This window comes from Centroberyx gerrardi, chromosome 14 (assembly GCF_048128805.1).
Source record: "Centroberyx gerrardi isolate f3 chromosome 14, fCenGer3.hap1.cur.20231027, whole genome shotgun sequence".
Taxonomy (NCBI): domain Eukaryota; kingdom Metazoa; phylum Chordata; class Actinopteri; order Beryciformes; family Berycidae; genus Centroberyx; species Centroberyx gerrardi.
In genome coordinates this window covers 13,088,856-13,108,979 of record NC_136010.1, presented here as the reverse complement: position 1 = coordinate 13,108,979, position 20,124 = coordinate 13,088,856, and the positions used below count along the sequence as shown (strand labels likewise).

The 20,124-nt window shown below is 45.3% G+C and overlaps 3 protein-coding genes across 3 annotated transcripts in view; all 3 read right to left on the bottom strand.

Moving 5' to 3' along the window:
• The window catches only part of LOC139911417 (extracellular matrix protein 2), a 12,369-nt gene extending 6,938 nt beyond the window's left edge, over positions 1 to 5,431 (bottom strand). Inside the window, exons 1-8 of the mRNA XM_071898944.2 lie at positions 5,329 to 5,431; positions 4,962 to 5,122; positions 4,487 to 4,753; positions 4,169 to 4,358; positions 3,398 to 3,513; positions 2,423 to 2,555; positions 2,178 to 2,335; positions 1,860 to 1,999 (exon numbers count right to left, since the gene is read on the bottom strand). Coding sequence (XP_071755045.2) covers positions 1,860 to 1,999; positions 2,178 to 2,335; positions 2,423 to 2,555; positions 3,398 to 3,513; positions 4,169 to 4,358; positions 4,487 to 4,753; positions 4,962 to 5,122; positions 5,329 to 5,431 — 1,268 coding nt within the window. The remainder of the gene's footprint in view (positions 1 to 1,859; positions 2,000 to 2,177; positions 2,336 to 2,422; positions 2,556 to 3,397; positions 3,514 to 4,168; positions 4,359 to 4,486; positions 4,754 to 4,961; positions 5,123 to 5,328) is intronic.
• Positions 5,432 to 7,337: 1,906 nt separating this feature from the next.
• On the bottom strand, positions 7,338 to 15,500 carry tktb (transketolase b). The gene is made up of 14 exons (XM_071898957.2): positions 15,296 to 15,500; positions 13,154 to 13,271; positions 12,928 to 13,041; positions 12,688 to 12,785; positions 11,515 to 11,706; positions 11,061 to 11,188; positions 10,761 to 10,957; positions 10,180 to 10,344; positions 9,456 to 9,612; positions 9,240 to 9,370; positions 9,063 to 9,146; positions 8,804 to 8,900; positions 8,501 to 8,620; positions 7,338 to 8,346 (listed from the first exon to the last, which is right to left on the bottom strand). Exons 1-14 carry the CDS (start codon positions 15,400 to 15,402, stop codon positions 8,174 to 8,176), a joined length of 1,881 nt encoding a protein of 626 aa, XP_071755058.1. The 5' UTR covers positions 15,403 to 15,500; the 3' UTR covers positions 7,338 to 8,173.
• Positions 15,501 to 16,539: 1,039 nt separating this feature from the next.
• On the bottom strand, positions 16,540 to 20,010 carry lrrc23 (leucine rich repeat containing 23). Its single transcript, XM_071898962.1, has 9 exons — positions 19,942 to 20,010; positions 19,576 to 19,682; positions 18,381 to 18,490; positions 18,122 to 18,242; positions 17,868 to 18,009; positions 17,388 to 17,518; positions 17,128 to 17,264; positions 16,785 to 16,989; positions 16,540 to 16,697 (listed from the first exon to the last, which is right to left on the bottom strand). The coding sequence occupies exons 2-9, from the start codon at positions 19,663 to 19,665 to the stop codon at positions 16,656 to 16,658; spliced, it is 978 nt and encodes a 325-aa protein (XP_071755063.1). The 5' UTR covers positions 19,666 to 19,682; positions 19,942 to 20,010; the 3' UTR covers positions 16,540 to 16,655.
• Between the last annotated feature and the right edge of the window lie 114 nt (positions 20,011 to 20,124).

Here is a 20,124-nt window from a genome sequence, read left to right as displayed (position 1 = left end):
CTCTGCTCCCCGGCTCCCCGTAACCTCTAATATCCTCCGCTCATACCTCCCGTATCCCAGAATCCCGTATCCCCAGCAGGAGGCAACAATAACACTGGCTCCATGACACGGAACAGAGACGCTCCACTAACCAGAACCAGCACTCTGCACTTTATTGTATTGTTAGGCGGATTTACTTTTCATTCTGTTCCTCTCCTTTTCAATGCCTCTCTGTCTATTTCTCCGCACACCTAGACAGCGCTACATGATGCGGACACTCATAACTGTTTCCACAAGTGGTTCAACGTGGAGTCGATTATGTTCAGAGAAGGGAATCTGCAGAGGTCCATAATAACTTGATCTGTTGGAAATCAGTCATCCGACCACAGGAAGGATTCTTGTTTTACGCCGCTCGGGTCTTGTCCGTGACCTTTGCCCTTTCCGGCATCGTCTCCCGCTGTGTTTCTGGGGTAATGATTTCGGGTCAAAGTTGAATTTGTTTACACCCTGTCTGCGCTACACTGTTGTCTTCGCTGTTCTGAGGGAAGCTTTCAAAATAGCGGGCCTGCTAATAAGCCCGCAGTGCCAATCGGAAGCCCGCTGTTCTGGCCGCTAATGAGGTCAAGGGTCAGGCGTCAAATACGTTCGAGTCAAAGGTCAAGTGAAGCTCAGAGTGGCTGACAGGACTAAGGTTTCATGAGAACTCCATTTTAGCTTCACTCAAACTCTTACTTTCCCCACATCATCTCTCTCTGTTCCACTTTTGATAGGTTTTTGTGTTTCTTTTCCATCTATACTTGCCTGTCTAATCGTTTCTTCCTTCTTTTTACACCTTATATTTCTCCTTCCTCTTCAATGTAGTCTTTCTAGTACAGTACAATCTAACGGCTGTGCTATTGTACTGTCCTCTCGTTCTTCCTCTTTTTCTTTCTCCGTCTCACATTTTCTCTCTGTTTCCCCGAAGCTCCCGCTGTGGTTCACAAGGATCCCAGGGAGCAAGGAAAAACCCACTGGAATTCACTATATTTAAACAACACACACATACACATATGTACATACACACACACACACACACACACACACACACACACACAAGACACACACTTGCCCTCAAGCTCTCCCTCAAACGCCTGTTCATCTAAGTACACAAGGTCAGCTGTCACGACTTATATATGTGTGCATGCATGCATGTGTCTGCATATGTGTGTGTGTGTATAAGAGAGGGAGAGGCTTTAGAGAGAGAGAGAGAGAGTGTGTGTGTTTGTGCATATGTGAGTCAGAGTGTCAGCCTCAGATATTGATATTGATGACAGGCATGCTAAGAGCTAAAAGTACTGATCTGGCTTGTGTGTGTGTGTGTGTGTGTGTGTGTATGTGTGTGTGTCTGCGTGCATGAGTCACAGCGTCAGCCTCAGATATTGATATTGATGACAGGCACACTAAAAGATTACTGATCTGGATTTTCATCAACTTTTGATGAAAATCCTTTATTGCAAATCCTGTTAACTGCCACAAGTCCAGCGATAACAGTCAGCTTAGAAAATAGAAAAGAGAGGGAATAAAAATTTAAAATCTGAAACGTAAGTCTACCCTCTTGTGGCTGGTGAAGGAACTACAGAACATTACATAAGAAAATGGATAACTTTGGGATGAAGTTGACCTGGATTGCTGACTTGGATCAGATTCACCATTTTGACCTACACTATGAATGCTGAAGTTGCACAACTGACCCCAGAACAGTGTTTAGGGGGCAACCACACTCTACTATCCTGCTGACCAGCTGGAAAGATGAGTGGATTAAAAGTTTAATGAATGGACGGATGGATAGATGGATGGATCGGATAGATATTGGACATATACAACTTGATGGAGAGACGTACGTGAGATGGGTCCAGGCCCGGGCGGCGATGCCCTGCTCATGCACCAGGTTGTGACTCAGGTCCAGCGCTCTCAGATGGACACACCCGCTCAGAGCATCTTCTGCCACCTCCTGTATCACATTGTTGCTTATCCTCAGCTCCTGTACAAAAAGAAAGATAGAGGGAGATAGAAATAATGCTTCTTTGCTCAAGACCTGGGTCTCATTTGGGGCAGCAGGGGGACGTAGTGAGCATAGGAAAGACCCTAGTTCAAGGGGGCGGTTTAGCCTAGTAGTGCTTCTAGCTGAAACTACTTCTCCAGGTGTGGAGCAGGCTGACCTGTAGGGAGGGAGGGAGGCCCTGGGGGAGGGAGGAGAAGTGGTTGTTGTCCAATCGCAGGTCCAGAATCCTCTCCAGTGGCTCGAAGGCTAAAGGTGACACACTGCCTTCATGGAGACCGTTCTGCTCCAGCTCCAGAGACAACAGGTTCACCACACCTAGCAAGGGAATAATCATTATCATTATCATCGGTAACACCATCATCTCTCTCTCTCACACACACACACACATACACACACTCCTACCTTTGAAGCAGTGAGGGGTGAGTGTGTTAAGCTTGTTGTTGTTAATCTTGAGTTCTTCCAAAGATGGCGGCAGTTCTGGGACCCTGGTTAGCTGGTTGCCATCTAGGTTCAGCTTCTTCAGAAAGGTCAAGTTCTACACAACACACAGGGCAAAGAAGAATGGATACATGACTCGACTTGACCAACTGTTTATTTTTCCATCCCAGGCAGGACACAACAGAGTTCACAGAATTGCACCAAATGAGAGAATATTAAATCCACACATCTCCTCTTTGCCATCAATCATGCAGTATTTTGGGTAAAGCCACTCTACATGGCTTTTCATTGAGAGCTGGTGTGGTTGATGTGTGTCAAGTGAAAGCAGTGGACCGTGTCTCTACCAGTATCCCTCCAGCCAGTCCACCAGCCCTCTGTCATTACTGGGAAATGAGCAGAAGAGGGGGGGGAAAAAAATAATTTCTTCCTCTAAAAATAATTTCCTTTTCATCTCCGCATCATTGGCTGAGGCTGTTTTCCAAAAAATCCGTCCAGCCAATACTGAGCGAGCGAGTCCATGGTTACGTGGTACGATTGGTCTGAATGTGGTGAAGCGTCTCGGTGTGGTCAGGGTTTGGATTTGGCCTGTGGTCTCTGCCTCGTGGTCATTTAGAGGCTGCCAGCAGGACGTTATTCTTAGAGATGATTATTTAATGCAACTCTACACTCCTATGGTAACGATACAGGATTTTCGTTCATATTGGAATGATAGTAGGCAGCAATACAATGTCTTAAAGCAGGGACAGGTAGACCTAAGTTAAACCCTTCATATAGTGGAGAGACGTACAGTCAAGCATGGTGAAACATACAGAATACAGCTGGACAGGTATAATGTACTTGCAGATGAGTAACAGACTGGGGTGTTGAGACTGACAGAGAAGGAGCAGACAGCTGTGGTGGATAGTGGCTATAACATGCATACAGTACAGTGGCACTTACAGACAGGAGGTTTTGGCTGAGCGACTCATCGTCCAGTTTGTTTTGGCTCAGGTCCAGTGTCTCCAGGTTCGGCAGACCAGAGAAACCTTGTGGAGCGACGCGACTGATGTTGTTCTCTGCAAAGACACATCACAGGTCATGTCCGTGTCGACAGACAAGCGCTGGCACTGTTAAGAGTCATTTGTCTTTTTGTTTTGATAATAGTGTAAATAATAGCGTCAATAGTTTGGGTAATGGCAGCACCTAGTGGTCAAGCAAATTTCTACTGGATGTATAGTAGGAGGATCAAGTTTTGGCGCTTTGCCAGCTTTCATCCAGTTAGACATGATGAAGGACAAATAGTTTTCAATTCCTTTTCACTTGATATTTTTGCGCCATTTCTTTACTTTGGTTTGGATCATTCTGATGAAATGTCCTTCGGTACTACACACCAGTTTTAAGTTTCATAATTGACCTATTCCTGCACTATACTGCCTACTGCCATTGAGATATCAAACTGTGTGTAACAGCAACCATCAAATTGTGAGTAACTTAAAAAATGTTTTTTTTTTTAAATAGAAGCGCGTCTACTGGTGCCAAAGTGGCTGTTGGAAACCTTTAGAAATTAGCCACAATAGGTACTATGTAATCAAAATCACTGCTGTCTCCTTTTTTCCAGTGTTCACTTCTATGCTGCGCCATCCAGCTAAGCATAAATATACTCATTCGCTACAGTGATTCCCTGATCCCAACACACACACACACACACACACACACACCACACACACTCACCTGCCAGGTCCAGCTTTGTGACTCCCAGGTCAGTGATGATTGGCAGGTGAGTCATGCCGACGCCCCTGCAGCTGATTTGTCCGTTAGCAGGCTGACACGTGTCTGGAAGAGAGCTGGTGAGTGCCTCTGTCTGATTGGTGGGAAGCTCAGTCCCCTCTTCTTCTTCTTCCTCCTCCTCTTCCTCCTCTTCCTAACACAGAATAGATTAAAAAAAAAACATACCATGTATAACAATTGGCCATATAAACTCAACTGGGTGTTTACATGAACTAAAACATACAATGTTTTATCTTTGTAGAAAACATAGCAAACCCAAACCTCCTCCTCTTCCTCCTCCTCCTCTTCTTCCTCTTCCTCCTCCTCCTCCTCCTCCTCGTCGTCGTCGTCATCGTCATCATCATCATCATCATCATCATCATCATCATCCTCTTCCTCTTCCTCTTCTTCTTCCTCCTTCCCTGCTTTCTCTTGATCCATCAACCTGTTCTTCTCAGCATGAAGTACCTTAAGCACAGCCATCAGAGCGCCGGTCTCCCCTCCAGTCCTATGCCTCCTCCAGCCTGGTAGGGGGCGCCCCAGCCCCGCCTGCAGCAACAGGGAACCACTTGAACCCACTGACACCATGTCCCAAAAGAGTAAACCAATGTGCACCGACCCACACTATCAAACCAGACCATGGTATGGATGACATGACCCATATGAAAGGTCATTTTATTCTTTTTTAGATACTTTATTACTATCATTATACATTTCTGTATGCACACAGTAGATAAAAGTAATTGTCTGTTCATACCAGTCTGTATGCAGTGGCCTCCACTGTAGCCGCATGTCTCCTCCTCCCCCAGGCTCCTCTCCTCCCTCTACGAGCCTCCAGTTTTACGAAATCAACTCTTTGCTGCTCCCTCTGTTTCTCCTCCTCCGCCTCAGTTTGTGGACGATCATCCTCACCCTCTTCTTCACCCAGAGGAGACCAGACAAAAAGCAAAGTAGACGAACAAACGCAATCACAAAGACATGAAGGAAGCTAGACTTTTACTCCTATGTATGGGCCAGTGAAGTGAAAATTATTTGAATTAGTAAAATATGTCAGTACCAAGAGCATAAAGAGAGAGAGAGGACACAGAAAACATTTGAAAGACACAATAACAACAATAACTTACCGGTAGGGAGACTTGTAGCTGCTACATGTTTGTCTGACACGGTCACTACTGGTAGGTGAGTGGCTGCTGTTTCTAACGCAGGTGTCCCAGATGTGGTAACCATGGATACACCCATTTCACCCATGGAGTTCAGGCTTTGTCCTGATAAAATCATAACACTCAGACAAACGCACACAGTCCATATCCTTAGCACTTGCATCGTTGGAGTTCACCGAATCCAAGGTATTTCAGCTGGAGAGTGAAGTCCAAAACCTCTGGAAGTTCAGGACCAAGGGTGGGACTGTCCACAGAGCGAATCCACAGAAAGGGCAGACACGTTTATGCCATGAGTAAGAAACTCCAGCGAGGCGTAAGGAGCAGTCAAAGTGAGTGTTCACATCAGGAGACAAACCACCAGAAAAACCCTAAAATCTGAGATTAGGAATTATAAAAAAAGCAAGAGAATCCTGTGCTCTATGTTTCTCCGCTGTGAGTCAATCTAAAGCAACGCTAAACTCCTGCACCTGCCCAACTCGGAGTGAATGGCAAGAATGGAGAGAAAGCAGAAGGACGGGAAGGAATATCTAGGAGGCGGAGAGGTCAAAAAATAAACTCACATTGTTAACAAAGGCCTTCGTTCATCGCATGAACCATGAAATACACAGACCCCCCCCCCCTCCCTTCTTCTTCTCTCCTCTCCCCCTCATAACGGTCTTATACTAACACTAGGTGGAAAGACCCGGAGAGAGAGACAGAGAGAGAGAGAGAGAGAAGAGGGAAAGAAAGGGATATTAAAGTGGATGGGAGACAGAGGAACACAGTGTTAATGATTTCATGTTTGTGATCAAGATTGTAATCAGCCATATCACTCTCTTTATCATATGAATTTTTGATTGACTGTCAGTATTTCTCCTGATTGCATTAGACAAAGGGCTGGCAGACAGAAACAGTTCAGGTTGGAGTCGTCCCTGTTTGGCCAGGCTCCACTGGCATCTATGTATGAAAAGAAATACGGCTACTGAGAAATGAACGATGAGCCTGTCTGTACATACATACATACAGCACACACACACACTCGGTAAGGCTTACACATGTACTCTGGTGTGTGTGTGCGTCCTCACACTGAACACTGAGCCAAGCAGGTGCCACTGGCTGAGTGTTGAGCCCAACTGGGATTTTCACTGTGGGGTGAAACCTGTTGACAGCCTCTCTTTATTTGCTCAGTAACCACACATACACACGGTTTAGTCTGTCAAAATGTGTGCGCATGTCTGGTCATGTCTCAGACAACAGCTACTGTGATTGACAAGATCCACGTTAATAATAATATACATTATTTTTCATTATTATATTATATATTGTTGGTGCTATGAAGGTTGGCATATTTGATAGAGAGCCTGGTAATTTTGCTATTGGAGGATAGCTGGTGAGACAGTGACTACAGTGGAATCCAGACACACTCCAAATGGCCCAGCGGACTATTTAACAGTAAACACTGAAACACTTATGTCCTAATGTGCCCTTCCAAGTTAAACAGTGATGAGTCCACAAAACAATTAATATAAATCCTGACAGGAACATGCAGTAATCCACTGACCACCTTCAGCCTCCTCCTTAACCTCAGTCTGACATGAGTCCCTGGATTAGCACTTTCCACTGCAGAAAACAGAGCTGAGGTCTAGGACACTTCCAACATAAATACCTAAACTGGTTCCCTCCTCTTGGCCCCCAGTCAGTTTGTCTAATTAAAACAAACATTTTAAAAAAAGTATATGGGTGTGTGTGTATGTTTCCACCTGTGACCTGTTGCCCCTCCTTCCTTGATAGGGAATTTTCTGCATCTTCTGCCTCGTTTTCCCACTCATAGGGCGAATGTGGCCTAGACAGTCTGACCACTACTATTGCCAGCCCTATAACATGTATGACACTTACCTGCAGAAACCACTCGCCACACAAACATTTCTATTACTCAATATCTTGCAGTGAGGGAAGAAAAAACAAAACAGAAAGAGACAACCACTGGCACTGGGTCAAATTATTATTATTTTTTTATTTCAGCACACCACAGCAATGCTAACGGGTTGACACAGGTGACCAGGAACCCTCACTACCATCAGTAACACTGTGTATGACACTTGTGTGGTCAGGGATCATCAGAAGAATGCTCAAACAGTTCATTATTCATATACACTTCGCTACCACAGTTCCAGTGATAAAGGCTGTGACAGAACACCAACAAAAATTATCCTCCATATTAGCTTGATGAGAACCTGTGTAACAGTGCTTCATAGAAAGTCCGGAGATGAAACTTATACAGAGGAAACATGGGGCATGGATGAGAGGAATGTGGAAGAGAAATGATAAACGAGTTCACACCGGATCACAACATGGCCTGGATGGCCTGCTGGTATGGCAATACAGGTTTCAAACCAAACCCTCAGCATACTACATTTACAGTATTTGGTGATGCTGTATCTGTGAGCTGTTGGCAAGACACCATTCAGAAACACACAATGACACGGGATACAAAACAGGAATGTCGTTAGGCAGGAAGAGAACATAACCCATCTAGAGCAGAGGGTGCCGGAAGGTGCATACATGGGGAGGTTTAGTGGGAGCAGTATTAGGACTACAGGGTTAGACAACACTACACTCTTGTCCCATTCCTCTCCCTCCGATAGTCAGCTAGCACTACTAGAGGCGGGATCAACACACTGCACTCGAGTCGGAAGCCACGAGACGGCACTACAGCATAAACGAGTGTACAGTTCTGCATGCGACAGTGCCAGGTAGCTTGTAGGTTGAGGTGTGGAGAAAGTTTACCGAGAAGGGAACAGGGCAAAGAGAGGGAGAGCAGGTGTACTCCTTAGTTTGCAAAGCTCTGACGCACGGCCTGGGCGATGCTCTTGGCGCTGATGCCGAAGATGTCCAGCAGCTCTTGGGGCTTCCCGCTGCGGGGCACGCCGCTCACTGCCAGCCGCGTCACCACGATGCCGGGCTCCTCGCCCACCGCTGCTAGCACGGCCTCACCGAGACCACCTGAGCACAGGACAGGTGGATCGTAAGTGGTGCACTAACAACATCCAAACAATGCATCTACACAATATGCTTTGGTGTAAACACACTGGCCACGTGAACAGAGTGGCCAGTCACCATCCACTAGACACTCAAGCACAAACGGAAAGCAACCCACCCTCTTTGTAGTGGTCCTCCACGGTGATGATCCTTCCTCCTGTGGCTCTGGCGTTGGTCAAGATGGTGGAGGCATCCAGGGGCTTGATGGTGAACGGGTCAATCACACGGATGTTTTTCCCTACAAGACATTAGGAACCCATTAGTTTAGTAGAGACGTGTATTAGGTTGGACCATCTGACTGAGCAGCAGATGACACCATCTCCTGAGTTAGCAAGCATTGATGTCGTAGGTGGTAGTTATGAGATGTAGGCCTCTGGTTGTAATTCTTATATCTGTCCACTAGAGGGCAATCTGAGCTTACCCTCTCCGGCCAGGGTATCAGCAGCAGTGAGAGCCTCATGCAGAGTCACACCGGCACCAATCACTGTCACCTGGTCACTGTCAGACTGGCGCACCACCTGCAGACAGATACACACAAACAGTTGCTTTCTATCCTCAACCAATGTTTATGGTGTTCCATTCTCATCTCTTATTGGGTATAGCCACTATTTGCATTAATAATATATTTATCCATCTATCCCCAGAGTTCCGTTTTTTGTAAAATCATCATGCATCTTTACCTTGGCCAAGCCCACTTCAAACTTCTCATCTGGGGAGTAGAGGACCTTGGTTTCTGGTCTGCTGGTACGGATGAAACAGATGCCCTGAGAATAAACGGCAACATGTTAGAACATAAACACAAAGGAATGTTACTCCCACACCCCTGCTAAGCCAAGCTGCCAGCCAGGAGTACCGACCTTGGTGTTGGCTGCCAGCTCCACGGCCCGCTCTGTGGACACCGCATCACTGGGGTAGAACACGGTGCATGTTGGGATAGCACGGAACATGGCCAGGTCCTCCAGGGCCATCTGGGAGGGGCCGTCCTCACCTGAGGGGCAGAGAGATTGGTTTGTAGATGGAGCACACTTGGTTTGTCTCACACATGACTAGTACAGCCCAAAAGAAAAGCTTACCAATGGAGACTCCGCAGTGAGACCCCACCAGGTTGACGTTGGACTGGGAGATTGCGCCCATACGGATCTGGTCGTAGGCTCTGGAGAAGAAGGCTGCAAATGTGCTGGCGAATGCAACCGTGCGGTCACGGGTGGCACAGCCAATGGCCACGCCCACCTGCAGCAACATCAAAAAGACATCAGTAGTACGGGTTAGTCTTAAAGGCAGTGGATGTGATTAGGCAAAGGTCTAGGTGTGGAGGCTCAGCGAACTGGCCACAAGTTGCAAGGAGTAGTGGAGGGATTGGGATTATCGGGCCAGAGAATGAATAGCAACAGATTAGACAAATTTGGAGCAGATTATGGTTGTGAACAGTATAGAGCAAGCCAGAGAGAGATCATCCCTCTTCCATGACAGTTATTAGGCTTGACAAGCCAGAGTTGAAGTTTGACTTATGCAGGAGCTGGAGGCCCTTCTGCCTTTGAACATCTTTTAAAAAAAAAAAAAAAGGGCATGACTGTATTCTTGCAAATCAGGCAAGGTTTGCAACATCCATGCAATGACACAACTCATCTGCTGTGAAACCTTTAGAAGGCTTGTGGTTTCATTTCAATTACACCATGAGGAAAAACAACTTGCAATCTCTGCAATAGAGGAAATGGCATTTAAAAAAAAAAAAAGGTTGAGAGGCATGCAATCAGAGTATTCACCACCACCCCTGATACTACAGCAAGTATTCTGTACCATGTTCTGTTCAGCAATGAAGCACTCAATGTAGCGGTCGGGAAAGGCCTTCTTGAAGGTCTCTGAGAACGTGGAGTTTTTGGTGTCTCCGTCGAGGGCCACCACTCTCTGGCTGGACTGGCCCAGCTTGGCCAGGGCCACACCGTACGCACGCCTCGTTGCCATCTGACAGGGCAGGATGAAGAGAAAGAGAAAGGGTGAGAAGGGGGTTTTAATATATAGGTCATTCTGTAGTCCTGGGACCCCAACTGCTTACATGTGTAGTCACTACTGCAAACCAATATGCATTATGTAGGTTAGTAAGACTTATCTAATCTCAGGCGTTGATAACGGTCAGTAGGAGTCAAGGCCATCACCCACTTTGTCAACAGAAATTTGTGCTCTAAAAACACACTGGTTCAGCTATGTCACTGAACTTAACCTACTGACCGTTCATTGATGGTTGACAGCGCTTTGGACCCACTATACAATTACTACGCATGCTCTCTAAAATCTAATCTGCCTACCCTAGCTTGCACTGAGGAAAAGGACATACAGAACTACTGAGGAGTAAATTCAGTCACATGGCATTAGAGCGGTACCTTGTCTCCCTTCTTGTAGGCTGGGGGTGCGGACAGGGAGATGGTGGAGAGGTCTGCAGGGGCTGCGTCCTCAGCGGGCAGCTCAGGGCTGAGGGTCTTGTTGGGGACCTGGATCTGAGCCTTTAGGTCATTCAAGAGATCATCCACGCGATCCTTAGGGATGGGCTTGCCGTGCCAATTTTCAAGGTCCTCAATGTCTACAGCCAAGGGAAGATGTACAACAAGTGTCACAAATCAATTCAGAGCATAACATTTCTGTATGGTGAATGAAGCTTTTACAGTATGGACAGATTCACTCACTTTTGAGTCCTTTGCCCTTGAAGGTTTTGGCAACAATGCAGGTGGGCTTGCCCTTGACCTGCTGAGCCTGCCATAAAGCCTTGCACAGCTCCTCAACGTCATGGCCATCCACCACATACGTGTTCCACCTGCACAAAACATGGCTCAAGTTAGACAGAATACCCACCATTGCAACAAATATTAACTCAAAACAATAACACAACACTAGAGATATTAACTTCTGACGAAACATGTTTAGCATCAACCTTATTAACTTAGTGAAAGCAAGCATAGATAGAAAGAAGCGTTAAAGAGGGTATAGGACAGGGGCAGTCCGTCACATCAACATCTATTCAATGTCAAAATGTCTGCTGAGAACTTAGATAAAATTGGAAGGAGAGCGTGGAGAAAACCCTTGGTGGCAAATCAATAAGTTAAGAGTTGCTGTAGTAAAAGTGTGGAGCTGGGCACTGACCCAAAGGCTTCACAGCGCTTGCGGTAGGTTTCCATGTCGTGCTTCAGGGGTGCAGCCTCACTCTGACCAAGCCGGTTGACGTCGAGGATAGCCACCAGGTTGTCCAGCTGGTAGTAGGAGGCGAAGGCCATGGCCTCCCACACCGAGCCCTCTGAACACTCTCCATCACCCAGCAGGCAGTACACACGGTAACTATAACAAAATGAAAGGAGGAGAAAAGGGAAATATTAGCATCGCTCTCCAAATAACAAGGAACCTCACAGTGGTTATTGCAGGACAAATGAAGAAATGTCAGTTTTGGAGAAGTGAGTTAGACTACACAAAGAGGAAAGTAAAGCTTAGGTTAGACTACAAGACTGTTCAAGACTAAACCGCTGGTCTTGAGTAAATGCTTGCCATGCCATCAGGAAGCTGTCCACACTGGGCAATATATGAAGATGAGGGATCATACACAACCCCAAAAAGCATCATCATCCAGAATACTTCACTGTAAATACAATTACAAAATAGGAGTCTCCAGTCTTGAGCCCGTTCACACTACCAACCATCGAGCTCAACAGTCAGGATAGTCCAGTTGGATTTAGAATCGGTGTTAAAATAGTCTAGTGTGACCTATCCTTAAGAAGCCATGAATCAGCATTAAGTAGTTTAGGTACTGTAGCTAGAGCATTACTCTGTTGCAGTACTACTACCTATTGGCCTCATCACAGCAGGCACTAGCCAGGGAGTGATTTAATACCATTACAACTAGACTACTAATGATTCATCCAATAAAGTGAGATTACAGTGCATCAGGCACCATTTCAAAGCAAGACATTTACTAGTTAGGAGAGTTCCTCTTCCGTTTGATATGCTGAAATTAACACGGGCTAGCTTAACTTCAGTGGCAGTGAATCATTTTAAACTGAGTACCAACACCTCAGTACACGTGATGTTCAATATTTACAGAAAACGGTGGCTGTCAAAGGGTCCCTCCTGCTCTTAAACACACCCACTATAAACTCACTGCACTGCAAATGCAGCTCTTCAGACTAAAGGACAGAATTAACACTTGTGGAAGAAATTCTTTGGATCAAAAAATACCAATTACAAAAAAATAGGAATAATGGAATTCCATCCCTCTTTTCATCCAAGTCCATGCCATACAGTTCACTTGTTTTTGTGCATCCTCACCTGGATTTGTCAAAGTTTTTCCCAGTGTAGGCCATCCCGCAGGCAGCGCCTAGACCCTGCCCCAGAGATCCAGTAGCCACATCAACAAAAGCCAGTTTCTGGTGGAGAGAGAAAAGACAAGATAAAATTGATACTCATTATAGAATGACACCAAACAAAATATGGTGGACATGTTACTGTGGGGAGACATGCGAGTAACAAGGCCAATTAACGGGAACTGAAAAGGGATTGCCGACTCACTGGTGTGGGATGCCCCTCCAGTTCACAGTCGATCTTGCGCAGGTTGAGCAGCTCAGACTCCTTCACATAGCCTGCCTCTGCCCAGGCAGCATACAGGATAGGTGCAGCATGACCCTGGAGCCAGAAAACAACTTTATGAACACTGTTTGTACCCAATCTGAGATGCATTGGCCGATTTCATAATAGTGATCTTCTACATCATAACATCAAGTAGATGTGTGCCAACCTTTGACATGACAAAGCGGTCGTTACACTGGTTGCGAGGGTCACTGGATTTGTAGCGCATGGTGTGGAAGAACAGCACAGACATGAGCTCTGCTGCGCTGCAGCATGATGTGGGGTGACTGAGGAGAGAAAGAGAGACAGCCAGTTGGCGACAGTTCACAAGAACAAACAAGCTTTTGTTAGGATGCCACGCACACTCATGCACGTGTTACTGCATTCAAGAATCCTGACCTTTGGCCTTTATAGATAATTGAAGACCACTGCCAGCACAATCAGGATGTTCAAAATTATTCAAGTGTTTTGGTATAACATCACAAGACCCACTTCTGTGTACAAATCAATGATACCAGGCAAGCATGACATCGTCACACAAACTTTAATTAATGGATAGATTAGACCAAACCAAGCAATGACAAACTTTTGAAGACGTAGCCTCCTATCTAGTGGGATTAGGAATAACACTCCAATGTCAATCAGATCCTTGTTATTCTGTACTATGTGCATCCATCAGAGTTATGTCACACTTCAGAGCCTACAAATGACATTTAACCCCAAGGAGATGAGCCAAGTAATCTTGTGAAACAGTTAGTTGCTGAACAGCGGTCCAAATATTGTAATCGGCAGGTTTAGAAATCCCACATGCGTTGCCCAACGGCAGTTCAGCTTCCCTATATGAGTTAATCTGAAAATGTCAACATTTCACCCACTCTGGGAGCACACTGGGTTATCCTAGTCAAACGTTGATGTTGGTCAGTGTTAAAAATGTGGATTCCAGAAACATCCAGCAATCTGTTGCTCTGTTTACCCGTTGTCCTTCCATTGAGAGATAACCTGCTGAGAAATAAATTGATGTAAATCTCATAAATGCCACTGATGTCAAAGCAATAAAGTGTCAAGTCAGGTGTATTGTTCCATTTCATTAAGGGAATGAGCTACAGCAGATGATGAGTGTAGCAGTGTCACATCTTAATGACATCCTTCACTGAATAGAGGGAGACAAAAGTATCAGACCATTTCTAGATGGTGTGATTCTACTGAAACAGGACGGTGTCCAGGGCAGTCAGGATGAAACTCATCCATTTCCTTGTACAGTGCTAGAAGGAAGTGATAAAAACAGGTTTCCCAACAAACACGCTTCATTTTTGGAAGTTGCGGTTGCCTCACTAGATGAAAATTTCACAATATAGGATTTCTTGGAGGAAGTAATACAAATACAATGACATGTCATACTGAATGTGAACTGCCCTACCAGGTGATTGACAGATAATATGCATGAAAGATAAGCCAACAAGGAAACTTCTCACATCACCACCAGAGATGATCCCTGTTTGACCATGCTCCAGTTAACAATGGAGCATGTGTTGTTCCAACACATTCATATTAAAAAAGGGGAGGCATAACATTTCTGTAATGCCTATGGGAGTATTGACATTTAACTTAAGATGAAGCAATACTACAAGTGTCCTTTGACCAGCCATTTGGTGTCTAGGTATGTCACTGATGTATTCCTAGCAAACCAATAGGGGTATTTGGGGATAATTGTGTGGCTGACTGGCATTTTACTATGTACTTTTGCAGCTGCAACTTTAAATCTGAGCATCAAACCCACGAGACTTGCGCTCTCCCAGGACCATGTGACTTCAGTTAGGGAAACAGCGCCAGTGCTAAAATAAAAAAAGCTGGCCATATATGTAAAACACAGGTGACTGTGTCGTTGAAATTGCAGTGTTATAAAAAAAAGAGTTTGCTAACACTGACTGGCTCCAATCCAAGTTTGTAACACGGGCGGAGCCACGCATTTGATTTACAGCAACGTCTCAACACACCCACAAAATGGCTAGCTAACGTTAGCTATTTAGCATAGATTGACAGATACCCTGCAAAGTAACTTATAAGGTTAATAGATAAGGTTACATAATTACTAGCTACCGATAGCTTTGTTTCCTGCTGTAACGTTAGCTCTTTATTCGAAACCGCGTGAAGATAATCTGCACGTGCAGCCAGGCCACGCAGGTGGAGCGTGCCGTGCTCAATGCCTCTACCGGGCCGTCGGCTCCAATGCACATTATGTAATATTCTCCCGTCTGTCGCCACGGTGATTCTCGCTAAATCTAGCAAACATTCATAACTTTTAACAACTTACCCGGAGTTAGAGGCGCATGTTGCCTTGATGGAATTGATCCTGAGCTTGTTAGCGACATCTTTCAGCCCCTGCAGAGTTTTCTCATCGGGTTTGTGATAGCTAGTCATGTTTTCTTGATGTTTGAGAGTCGCGTCAACTTGATGAAAGTTAACCACGGTGAGTTTGATCACAGTTGATTCCCGGTGTATGCGCCACGCCGCTGACAGCTGCTCAGAGCAAGTTCAACCGCCGAGGAGGAGGAGAGAGGGGCTTTATTGTCTCCGCGAGGAACCACTCCCACCAAGTTCAGTCATTGGAGGAATCGTAGTGGCGCAAGTTGCGCAGGAAAAAAAGGGATGCTGCTTTCAGCAGCTCTTTTCAGCTCACACAAGATACTGATCTTAGGTTAGTTTTGATATGTTTAAGTTATCAGCAGATCACCAATCAATTAATAAAGAAGAACGTGAGCTGTCAGCACTGAACCTAAAAAATGAACCCGGACTATCAAGAAATGTACAGTGCAGAAAAATATAGATATATGACGAAGTCATATGTCTATGAGGAAATACAAAGACGTAAAAGTGCACCAACACTTACAAGACACCGAGAAAACTATGCACTCTTGTCAGTGAGTTGATTGACTACCAGACTGGTGCAACAGCAGATGAATGGCGTGGAAAGTAATGCTATCACTACATCTGATGACTGCTAAGAGTCTGTAACCATGGTATTATACTTAACACTGTATAATCCTGTAATGCACATACCGTACTCAACCACCAAACTACATACTGTAGTTTGGTGGTTTGACAAAACAGTGCACCTCACCAGACACCTCCAACACCTACTTTTTGTTGGCGCTGTCCCTTTAAGCCAGACAGAAGTGTGTCTGGATGGCTGCCAACAGGGAAATGGTGGCAGATTTTGCCCTCTCATTCTTACTCAGGGAAACTCTAGATAGTTTAGTAACACAAGGCTCAGATATACCCCATCTGCTTTCTTATTATTTAGTCACTAAAACATTGGCTGCTAAAACTTTGAATTTGTATGTGCATTTGTTTGTTTGTTTTGTACATAACAATGAAAACATCAGAAATCAACATTTTAAGTTTTATTGTTTTAGAAAATACATGTGCTAACATGAACATGAACAGGACAAGAGCTGAAATTTAACTTCATCTGTGAATTTGTGATCATATAAAATGCATCATTCAAGATAAAACAAATGATCTTGAAACTCTTAAAATATACATAACTACACACCCCTTTCATACACACAGACTTGTGTAATTTTATCATCTACACACCCACCCACCTATCCACACCAAGCCCATATTGGGAAGGAAGTCAAGGTTAAAACACTTCCTGAATTCTGACAGCATTACAAGTCTTCTGGCTCAGGTATTTCCTCTTCCTTAAGTTCCTGAAATGACAAACATGCGGTTAGAACAACCAGCTGGAGAGCAGCCTTCACCTGGCCAGGGGAGAGACAGATGTTTCTCTGCTTTACCTTGATCCTCTCCTGGGCTTCAGTCCTCTCCTCGGAGGAGATGGGATCCTTGTCGAGACGCTCCAGCTGCGGCAGGTGAGCGAGCACGCACAGGCGGTAGTCCCTCGTCTCCGCCAGAGGATTCTCGGAGAGGACCAAAGCTCGCAGAGTATTCGACACAAGCGCGAGGCACCGCAGGGCATTCTGACTTAAGATTGCGTTCCCTCTGAGTGAGAGAGACAGAGAGAGATGGTGAAAAATGGGCACATGCAGGAAGGTCATCCAGTGTCTTTTGTGACAGCGCCAATGTTGTTTAATGATTTCGTAGTTGCTGAATTGCTGTTGTGGTGTGTACATTGTGTACCTGACATTGAGGTATTGCAGACACTTCATGTTGGGGCTGATGCCATCCAGAGTCTCCAGCTGGTTGTCTCGAAGGTGAAGGGTGGTGAGGCGCTCGAGCCTCTCCAAACCCTCCAGACGTTTGATGACATTTTGGCCCTGAACAGAGAGCAAGGAGAAGAGTTACGGCTCTACACAGACTATTCTATTTGACTTTGTTGACACAGGTGATAAGGCAGATGTTACAGTTCAACACCAACAGGTGTGTTAGTGTTGTGTTACCAGATACAGTCGGCGCAGGTTGGGAAGGTAGATGCCGTCAGTGGTGTCCAAGCGGTTTCCTCTCAGCTCCAGAGTCGCCAGGTTGGTCAAATGGCCATACTGCAGACCGTTCACTCTCTGGATACTGTTACCTATCACACAGGTTCCCAAACATTTTCATGTCAAGGCCTTCCAAAAAAATACACTTTAGGCTACAGACCCCCATTTGATAACATTTTTGTTGCTGGAATGCGAGTTTGTACAGGTCAGAGTGAAACCTCTGATCAAAAAACACATTCCTATGTCATGTTTTCACTTCCCTAACTTAAAATCAAATACTAGTGGAATTAAACTGCTCCTCGTTTTGCTGGGAACTTTAAATTTATGAAACCCTGATCCAGCACAGTAAACAATCATATTACATCCCTATCAATCACTCACATGCCATTACAGAAAAACCTTTAGCCTGACACACACACAAAAAAAAAACGCCAGACCAACCAATAAGATTGAGGCTCTCTAGCGCAGGCCCAACCAGGCCCTCCAGGTCCTTCAGCTGGTTCATTGCCACACTCAGCCACTGCAGGTAGGTCAGCTGACCCAGAGGTTGACCTTTGAAACATGCCACTGCGTTACTGTCAATCTACAGGAAGAGAAAAGGAGTTGGATTCAACATATACCATCCCATTAGAGTAAATAATACTGACAGGCCCAGACGTGTCCTTTTGAAAATGAACAGAGAAGGGAATGCTTGCCTTCAGCCAAAGCAGCTGGGTCAGTGAGGCTAAAGGAGCGAGATCAGTGAGGTGGTTGTTGGACACATCCAGGAAACGGAGGTGAATATAGTTGCTGATTGCAGCTATGTCTGTCAGCCCCCTGTAAGACAAAAGGATGACAAAGATAAGATTTGGGTAAAATTTGAATAGATAAGCACAATTAAATGAGGATTAGATGAGCTGAAAGTTACAGGACAAGAGCGAGGAGTTGTGTTTTGTATGTACTCTGCTCTCCTACTTGTCTTTCAGGTCCAGTTTGACAAAGGCATGTGCCAGTCCGTTCCCTGTTCGGCACAGTAATGAGAGCCCCTGGGTGACGGTTTCTTGGGTCAGATGGCAAACCTGCACCTGTGGAGCACAGAGAAGGAAGATATCAATGATTTAACTTGTCCAAACCAACTACATTACCTTCCTTGTCTTTCAGAAGTGCGTTAGGGTTAGGGTTGGAATCCCACCAACCCCATCCCACCCCTCTGATGGAGGGGTGGGATGGGGCATGGGGGTGTATGCATGATTGGAGTGACTTTAAAAAAACCCACCTGTTAACATCAAAGTGCTGTTGTAGCAGTGTTGTTGTAACCAAGAGAATCACTGAACAATTGATTGAAACAATGGATTAACCAACCACAGGGCCCCTGGGCACACATGTCCTATTGGGCCCCCCACCTCTCAGTATGCACCCACACACCGTAACTCAAGATACTAGCCTGTTCACAAACAATACAAACGTAAACCTTTTCAGGTTTTCAAAGTAATCTGAAACTCAGTTTTAGCTATTACAAACTGCCATTCCTTCTATCTAGAGTTGGCTCATTCAATTGCGAGTGATAACATTATTTTGTCCAACCCCAAGGCAAGCTTTAGTTTTAGGTGGTGGGGCATCCCATTGTTTACATTTGGATTGCAGGTTGTGGCTTTAAGGAGGCGAGGTGACAGGTGGCGATACTGAAGCACCAAAAAAAAAGTTAAATGTTAAAATTTATTGAAAAGGTTTGACTATGTCTGTACCTAGACCCCCCTACCCCACCAGTATATAATTAGTGCTCTGTATCTTAGTTGGATGATATTCACAAAATGCACTGCTCATAAACATACAATCAATAGGTATCAGTTGTTAATAATATATATTGTTAATAATTGTGGTTGGTGCCTCCTTATCAGAAGAAATCGTGTTTAGGGGCCCCCAGTGTCATTAGAGGCTGTGACTTGGGCCCCCATAATCATTCTAAACTGTGTCCTACAGTTAGGGGCCTGAGGCAGGTAAGTGTGTGTCAGGGCCCCACCTGGCTGCACATTTCAATTGAAATTAGTGAACTGTTGCAAAATGCAGTGAACACGGACGTGGGACTCAGAATATTTTGGGGGCCCTGGTGGTCTGGGGCCCCACAGCATGTGCCCTGTATGCCTGGTCGGTAATACAGGTATGATCATACCTTGTCCTCCTCCTCTCCATGTCCTTCCTCCTGTGCTTCTTCCTCTCCTTCTCCCTCCGACAAGACTGCGTTCTCCTCTATCTCAGACATTGTGGTCCATTTGTCACCTGCATTTTACACAAAATTGGCTGTGGATTGAGAATTGAAGCAGTAGCCATTTTGCATTGGGTTTTATAAAGGAAATTTGATTGGACTGGCAATCATTTAAGATGGCTGCCACTTGCCAACTACCTGGTTGTGGCGAGGCCAACGATCTAAGCAAGTTAACCTAGTTAATCATTGCGCCCAGTTAGCCAGTTAGCTAACGTTAGCTTGACCAGGCTAGATGTTGTAAGACAATTAAATATTTAAAATTAGCTAACTTACCCAGGTATCTTATGGAGTAGTATGTTTGATAACGTTTACGGTAGCTGATGTGTGACTTTTAAATTAACTGCCAGCAAACTAACTCTAGCGAGCCATGCAGTACGCACTCCGAGTAGGCAGCACAGCGTCTATTGTGGTTACCATGGAAACTCAGTAGCAGCAACAAAGTGCATGCTGCTGCAG